General features: G+C 32.3%; 2 protein-coding genes across 2 annotated transcripts; both read right to left on the minus strand.

The window, feature by feature from the left end:
* Positions 1-1792: 1792 nt before the first annotated feature.
* Positions 1793-2305, minus strand: LOC147807369 (uncharacterized). Its single transcript, XM_087168908.1, has one exon. It carries the CDS (start codon positions 2303-2305, stop codon positions 1793-1795), a length of 513 nt encoding a protein of 170 aa, XP_087025034.1.
* Positions 2306-3240: 935 nt separating this feature from the next.
* LOC147807370 (uncharacterized) lies at positions 3241-6639 on the minus strand. The gene has a single exon (XM_087168909.1). It carries the CDS (start codon positions 6637-6639, stop codon positions 3241-3243), a length of 3399 nt encoding a protein of 1132 aa, XP_087025035.1.
* Positions 6640-8794: the final 2155 nt, after the last annotated feature.

Consider the following 8794-nt stretch of genomic DNA (forward strand, 5'->3'; position numbering starts at 1 on the left):
TTTATTAGGAGGAAACAAAAAATACTTTCATTTATTTAACTTTATCTGTAGTGCTGAAAAGTTATAGAATGATAGAAAAAAATTTAGAAAAAAATAATACCAAAATCTCTTTTTATTAAAACTTGTTATTGCCGTTGTCACCGTTAAAGGTGTTTCAGAAAATTAGTCAAAGTTTTATGTACAGAAATTAATAGAAATGAATAGTTTCTTTTTATTTCCGAAGTAAATAAAAAACTTATCACAGAATAACTATCATTTGATGTATGAACTTTTATGTATGAAAATAATAAATAACTTGACCTTTCTTCTTAAAATTCTAAATTAATCTTGGAGTTATTAAATTCTTTTTATCCTTTTTTATGTATTTCATTTATCACGAAAAATTATCATCCTGAAAAAATGCTATAAAAATGTTTCCGTTTAATGAAAAAATTGTTGATTCCTCCGACTTCTGTTGATTTCTTCCGAATTGTTGATTTCCTTAAAATTAAAAGGAAGAACGGTTATTTCATGAAAATAACGATTGGTGCGCCATCTGTTGCATTTTTAGGATTACTAAATTTAGACAATTGTTACACGGTGAAAATAGACATGGAGAAATAGTTTCTATCAAAGCGCAAATTCCTTTTTTTCTTCTTTTTTTTTTAAAAAAAAGATGCTTTTATTAAAGACATAGTCCGTTACTCCACCTTGATCTCTTAATTAAAATTATCAGTGGAGCTTTGCAGAATTAGTTGCAATAAATGCTTTTCTTTTCTCTACCCATTATAACAGTTCAAAATTATTCAACTAAAAATATATGTATTAAAAAGAAAACTTGTGCCTCCGCTTCCCACGTCCAAATATTTCCCTTATGATACTATTAAGTGAACATAAATCATTTTTCCGAGTAATCATTTTTTGAAAAAATTAAAGTATATTAAATTATTAATTATATTAAATTAGTAATTTTAAAAATAAATTAGTAATTTAAAATTAAATTAGTAATTTTAAAATTAAATTAGTAATTTAAAATTAAATTAGTAATTTCAAATTTAATTAGTAATTTCAAATTAAATTAGCAATTTAAAATTAAATTAGTAATTTTAAAATTAAAAGTATATTGTTGCAATAAATTTGGTGAGTTCACAACTGTAATTTAATATTTTCGCTTACCAAACGGATGGATGCATTTTAAATACAATTTTTTCATTCACCAATTTGTGCATGAAGCTGAAAGTTAATTTCTAAATCATTTAATGAATCTCTTAAACCGTCATTCATAATAGTATATTTAATGTAATTTGCCCCTTTAAATAACAATTGTAAAACGGTTAAAAAAATCAGACGCCGATTTAAATGACTTTATCTTAAAATTTTATGCAGAACTGCATTATTCTGATAATAATAATGTCGCATGTACACTTTGTGTAACGTAACAATTTACTCTTTTATATAATTCTAATCTTTTAATTTTCTTAAACTTTTATTTCCTTTTTTTATATAGCAGTTTAGAGTTATTTTATGTGAAATTTTTTTAAATAATTTTCTTAAATTAAGGTTCTTTTTTCTCAATTTAAACATATAATTTTCTTTAAATATCTTGTCTAACTAAATTTTTTTTTCTTAGACTGTGTGTTGGTTGTAAACGTAAATGTTTCCTAATTACAATCAACACTAAAACAAATATCAAAAGGAACAAACTCTTTTACTATCACAAAAGTACACAAAGAATATATACATGTTGCCAACAAAAGAATAATGTAAGAAATAATATAATAAATAATATAATAAATAATCACCGCATCTGCGTTCACGCAGTTGCGTCTGGAACATCCTCCCCACCCTGATCAACCTCAAGAGGAATGATCAGTTGAACGGGTCGGGATATTTCCTTGCCATCAGATCGTAAAGTACAAGTGCGGACTTTTCCATCGCGTCCTTTAATTAGTCCGGTTACCAATCCTCTTTTCCAGGTATGTCGTGGTTTTACATCTTCGTGAAGTAGTATTATGTCTCCAACACGAACATGAGAGGATTTTTGAATGTTGCGTACTTGGTGGAAAGATCTTAATTGCAATAGATAGTCCTTAGACCATTTCTTCCAAAATGCGTCTAATAAATCCTGTTGTTGTTTGTACAATTTTGTCAGATTTCTACTAGATGCTGCAGGCTGTGAAGGTATGGTTGTAAGTCTTTTACCGGTAAGAAAATGGGATGGTGTTAATGATTCTTCAGGATCATCATTTCCTTGTTCATAAACTAACGGTCGACTATTTAATGCGGCTTCAACACCAACTAATTCCTGTAGAAAGACCTTCTTCATCTAACAAGGTTCGACCTAGGGATTTTCGCAAACATCTTTTTGTTAGTCCGATCAAACGTTCCCACCATCCTCCCCACCAAGCCGCTCGTGCAACAATAAATTTCCACTTAATTCCCGTCTGGGCATAATATTGCTGAACTTTTGACGATGTTAAGTTGTCCCATAAAATGGATAGCTCTTTATTAGCGGCATGGAAGGTAGTGGCGTTGTCAGTGTATATTGTATGAGGAATTCCTCTTCTGCCTACAAATCTCTTTAGGGCCATGAGAAATTTGTCAGTAGTGAGGTCAGAGACTAGTTCAATATGTACAGCACGAGTAGTTGAGCAAGTGAAAAGTGCGATATAGGCTGTATTTAAAGGTTTCAAGTTACGAACATAAAGTGGGCCAGCGAAGTCTATGCCAATAGTAGTAAATGGAAGGCAAGGTGTAATTCTGTCCCTAGGTAAAGGAGCTTCGATTTGTTGACTTCTAGATGCCTGTGAGAGTTTACAAGGTAGACATTTATAGAGCACTCGTTTAATGGCTTCACGTCCTCGTATTATCCAGAAGCTGGAACGAATCTCTGAAAGTACTATTTGAACGCCTAAGTGATGAAGCTTCACATGTGTGTAGTATATGAAAAGATGTACAAAAGGATGAGATCCATCAAGAAGCAAAGGGTGTTTTTGCTCATTTTTGAGCGATGCGAACTGTAATCTACCTCCTAATCGTATGAGATTTTCTTGAAGAAATGGGTTGAAACGGCTAATTTTTGAAGATTTTGGCAAAGGGGAATTATTTTGTAAAGCATTAAGCTCTGCCGGAAAGCATTGCTTTTGCACTGTAAGAATCCAATAGTTTTTTGCTGTGTTAAGCTCATCACATGTGAGGTCAATAGAAATGCGTTGCTTGGATCGACAGTTATACAAGAAACGAAATATCCATGCTGTAACTCTAAGAAGTTTTGTATGAACTGAAGCGCGATATATCAATAAGAGGTTGGTAAGAAGTTATCAATAAGGATTGAGAAGCTGGTTTACGTAGTTCAGCATGAATATCTGGATTAGCGTAACTCAGTTGTTTTGAAGGCCAAAACTCTGATGATTGTGTTAGCCAGGTTGGTCCTAGCCACCAAAGATCCAATGATTTAAGCTCTGTTGGTGCAACACCACGAGACAAGTGGTCGGCAGGATTTTCATTGCCAGGGCAATGCCGCCATTGTGTTGGATTTGTGTAATTGAGAATTTCGTTCGTTCGGTTACAGACAAAAGTTTTCCAACGATTTGGATCTCCTTGTATCCAATTTAAGGCAACTGTTGAGTCACTCCAAAGTGTCGCTGTGTTCCTGTCCAGTTTAGTTTCTGTACAAAAATAATGGAGTAATCGAGCACCCAATAATGCGGCTAACAGCTCTAAGCGGGGAAGTGTTATTCTTTTCAGAGGAGAAAGTCTATTACGACTGCAAACCATTTGAACATGAAATTTAGTATCGTCTGTGAATCGTACATATAACACTGTTCCGTAAGCTCGTTCCGAAGCATCGCAGAATACGTGAATGGTAACATCAGCAGAAGATATTCCAATCCATCTGGGGATTCGAATGTTGTTTAAATGTGGTAAGTCTGTAATCCATTTTGAAAACCTTGATGCGATAGATGGGGGTAAAAGTTCGTCCCATTCAATACCGCATAGCCATGTATCTTGAAAGATAATTTTTCCTATTACAGTAGATGGTGAGAAAATTCCCAAGGGATCAAAAATCTTTGAGATTGTTTTCAGAAGTAAGCGTTTAGTGACTGGTTCCTTAAATAAATCGTCGTCATGCTCCTTAATATTTTGATGAAATGAATCTTCTTCTGTATCCCAATGAACACCTAAGACTTGAGTCTTACTTTTAAACTTTATTTTTTCTTTCTTCCATTCGTTTTTCAAAACTTGTGAGTTGGTACTCCATTTCGCTAAGGGAAGGCTTATAAGACTCGTGAGTTCTTGCATTTCGTGAAATAGGGTCTTCGCTTCGACTTCTGAATCAACTCCCACAACGAAATCATCCATGAAAATATTGCCTTTTAGATGTTTAGCTGCTGTGGGATAAATGTTGGAGTGCATGCAGGATAATTCGTCAAGTGTAGCTGAAAGAAGGAATGGGCTGCTGGTTAATCCAAAGGGTAAACGTGTAAATTGATAGACCACAATTTCATTCTCTAGCTGCAAATGTTCATCATTATTTTTCCTGGTTTTGAACCATAGAAACTTAGTAGCACATCTGTCTTTTTCCCACAAGGTTAATTGTAAAAAAGCCTGACTTCCATCACAAATAATTGCTTGTTTGTGAAGACGAAATCGTAATAAAGTGGCTAAAATTTCTGGAAGTAAGTTGGGGCCTTGTTCTAGAACATCGTTTAATGATGGATGGCCTGGTGTGTGAGAAGAGGCGTCAAACACTATCCGTCCCTTAATTTCTGCGTTCTTCTCTTTAATGACTAGATGATGGGGTATGTAATAGCTATTTTCTTCCTTATCATGATTATCCGGTGCTATTTCAACTTGCCTTTTGTCTATGTAATCTTCCATGAGTGTAACATACATCTCCTTTAAGCTAGGATCTGTTTGGAGCTTCTTGCACAATGTATTGAAGCGTTTTGATGCTACGTGATAGTTATTTGAAGAAAGAGTAACGTCTTTCTTCCAAGGTAATCTAACAACACGACGATTTTCTAGGACTTCGTAAGAGCGTCGAAAGTCTTCCAATATTTCAGAATTTCGAATGGACATTTCTTTGTCTTGCATGGCTTTAATACCTAAAGTATCTAAGTCCCAGAATTTCCTAACTTGATCATCCAAAATATATGGTGATGTGATGCTGATATTATGAACTGACGATAAAGAAGCGACAGATGTATGAGATCTGGATCCAGACAAAATCCAGCCAAAGATTGATGGAATGAGCACAATTGTTTCCGAAAGTCTGAAAGGAATCTCAGAATTAACCACTGTCCAATAAAAATCTGCACCAATTAAAACTTCTATAGGCATCTCTTGAATGGTATCATTCGGGTCAGCAAGCCTAAATTTTTTCTTGTGAGCCATAGAAGCAATCTCTAATGGAACTGATGGATGAACTGCATATCTATTAGGACTTTCAAATGCATGTAGATAAATTTCTGACTGATTCCAAATACTTGATAGTTTCAATCTTACTTTGCGTCTCGATTGAGCCTGATTTGATGATGATTCGAATGCATGAATTTCAAGTGAATCAGAGCTAATAACATCTAATTTTAGGTAGTCTACAAGATGTGAATGAATGAAACTGGTTTGGCTACCACAATCTAAAATGCATCTTGTAAGCTTAGTAATACCAGTTGGGCCAGTTATATATACTCGAGCAGTCTGTAAGTGAGTAAAATTTGGTGTACGAGTATCTATGTTATTTGTAGAAATAGATTGGCTAGGTTGATTTGAACTGTTGTTTCTACAAATAGAGACATGGTGCTTCTTTTTGCATCTTATGCAGAACGCTTTATCTTTGCGAAGGCAATTTTTTATACTATGGCCACGATTAGTACACAGGAAGCATCTACCAGAGGTTTTTAATTTTTGGATTCGAGTATCAATATCAGTTATGTTCGTACAATCTTGCGGCCAGTGACCGTTAATTTCACAGAAGGAGCAAAATGGAGATGGTTTTTTAGTCTGGTTAGTCCTTTTAGAATTCACATGCAAGGCTGCAGTAGATGTTTTAAATGTGTAATCAAAGTTTTGCTCACCTCGAATTTTTAGTGTTGTGAGAGCACCTTCTACTTCTTCAGATAAATATTGCACTAGTTTATTCATATCACCTTCAGATATTTTCTCTCTTTTTGCGTAAATAATCCATTGGCGACAAATATCATCCGGAAAGGCACGTAAAATTTTTGGAACTAAAACTCGCCCGTAAGCGTTGATATCCTCTCCTAAAGCCGTTAAAGCGTTTAGTCTTCTGTTGCATTCTATAAATACTTCATTTAATGCAATAGGAGTGGGATTACGTATTGGCGAAATATTTTCCAAAAAGTCTAAATGGGCTTGAATTATTCTGTTTTTGTCGCCATATCGATTTTGAAGAAGAGCTTTCGTAGTTTCATATGTGCTGGCACTAACACTGATTCCGTCGACTAAACGTCTAGGTTCATCTTCTAAATATCCTCGCAAAAACACATGTTTGTCAATTAATGATAGACTATTATTATCGTCAATAGAAGATTTAAATTGTTCCCAGAAACACTGCCATTGTTCAATATCACCTCGAAAAGTATCGAGTTTAATAGTAGGAAGTTTCACTGTGTGAGATTGAGAAACGGGTAATTGCATAACGGGTACTTGTGTAACAGGTATTTGAGAAACGGTTACTTCTGGCGATTGGAAAGTATTATATTCAAAATTAGTTCTACTACCAAATTTTTTTGCTTTAAAGATCGCGAGTTCGGCATTATCCACGTATTCTTCACATTGAATAATATCATCGTCATAATCACCATCTGTTAATAAACTATTAATGTCGTTATCCAATTTCTTCATTTCTAACAAGCAATCGGAAAGCCGATGAGTAATATATTCGACATTTTCATTTAAAGTGTCAGAGGTTGCAGAAAGATCGGAATTTAATTGAGTAATAAATCGAGTAACATTACCTCGCACTGTTCTTCTTTTTCTTTTCAAAAGTGCCAGACTATCGCCAAGTTCTTTATCGTTTGGTTTCTCCATCATTGAGTAATACTGATGTTTGAAGTTTCGTTAGTTTTTAAAAGAGTGACTGCGTAAATTATTCATCTGATTCGTATTTAATTTTAAACCGAGTTGTTTCGGCACCAAAATGTGTTGGTTGTAAACGTAAATGTTTCCTAATTACAATCAACACTAAAACAAGTATCAAAAGGAACAAACTCTTTTACTATCACAAAAGTACACAAAGAATATATACATGTTGCCAACAAAAGAATAATGTAAGAAATAATATAATAAATAATATAATAAATAATCACCGCATCTGCGTTCACGCAGTTGCGTCTGGAACAGACTGTATGGTTAAGATAATTTTGTTCAACATATTTTTGGTTCACATATTTTATGCTCAATGAATTAAATGTATGATCATCTGAAACATAGTGCGCTCTTTGTGACATTTCCAATCAAGATTTTATGATTATGTTCAAATTGCTAATTGATATTTATTTATTTCAAAAAGTAATCGAATTTTACTCTTCTTTCAAATTTAATGTTCTAATTTCTTCATTTATGTCGTTTTAATTGACAATTATAAGTGAGTGGAATTACATACTTTTTATTTTGCTTGACCTTATTCGTTTCTTTTTTCTCTCGCTGTAGTTGCGACATAGCATGTTTGAGATTCATATATTACAAATTATTTAAGCATTTGCTGATGTTTCCAATTTGTTATGCCCTTAACAAAATTTGCTCACCATATAATCACTTGATTTAAGATACATAAAAAAAAATGAGACCTTAAATCATGTAACCCGAAACTAATTGACTGACCACTGTCGAAGAAAATGGGGATTGCAACTCGCGGGTGCCAACTCACTCAACATCTCTAATTAGTCTTTTTCTCGTTCTCCTATTCTTTTTCTCGTTTCTTAGAAAAACTAAAAAAAATATTTTTTTAAACTTTAAAACGGCTTTATTTACTTTCAAAATGGCTTTATCATTTTATTTAACATGTACTTTTCAAACTATATCTTGAATTGTTTAATATTTTGATTTGATTTTTTTGAGAACTAATAATAACCAAAGTATTTAAATTTATAAAATTTTACTATGCAGTCATATAAAAGTAATTCATTTAAATTAATTATTCATTTAAAGTAATTATTCATTTAAAAATAAATTTAAAGTTTCTCTATAATCAAATAAAGTTTGTTAAATTTTTTTTTAAATTGATTTGCTAACTCGAAAAACTTTTTATGTTAGAGTAAAACCTCGATTTCAGCAAGATTTTATCTCGATTACTTATTTAATTTTTTTTCTTTCAATTACAATTCAAATACAAATATTTTTTTATAACTTTTTCCTAATCTTAATTTTTTACAATTTTTTAAATATAGTTTCACCGTTTTGAATCTAATTAAATTCCACCACTTTAAAAAACTATGTTGACATTTAATCCATTGTTTAAGCAAATATTGTTGCTTGCTATGTAAGTTTGATTTAGACCTAAAAATTTGAATTTTGAAATTTGAATGAACTAAATTAACCTTTACTAGAAACTCACTTCATTTTAACTATTACTTTTGCCAACTACATCTATTATTGTATAAATATCTCCAAACTATAGTCACTTTAAAAATTTGTCGCCAAAGATATTATTTAACAATAATACGAAAATTCTTCCTTATTGATCTAAAACAGTTATTTAGTATAAATTTCTTAACCTGCATGTTTTGAGAGAGCACAGTTTTATAATGAAGTCTATTTTAAAAGAAAATATAACTTATTAAAAAGATTTATT

The sequence above is a fragment of the Parasteatoda tepidariorum genome, chromosome 7 (genome assembly GCF_982258835.1).
Source record: "Parasteatoda tepidariorum strain Cologne lab strain chromosome 7, Ptep-v5.0, whole genome shotgun sequence".
NCBI lineage: Eukaryota > Metazoa > Arthropoda > Arachnida > Araneae > Theridiidae > Parasteatoda > Parasteatoda tepidariorum.

What these genes read in the sequence shown, in the direction of transcription:
- LOC147807369 (XM_087168908.1), bottom strand. Translation starts at nt 2,305, where the DNA reads ATGAAGAAGGTCTTTCTACAGGAATTAGTTGGTGTTGAAGCCGCATTA.
- LOC147807370 (XM_087168909.1), bottom strand. Translation starts at nt 6,639, where the DNA reads ATGCAATTACCCGTTTCTCAATCTCACACAGTGAAACTTCCTACTATT.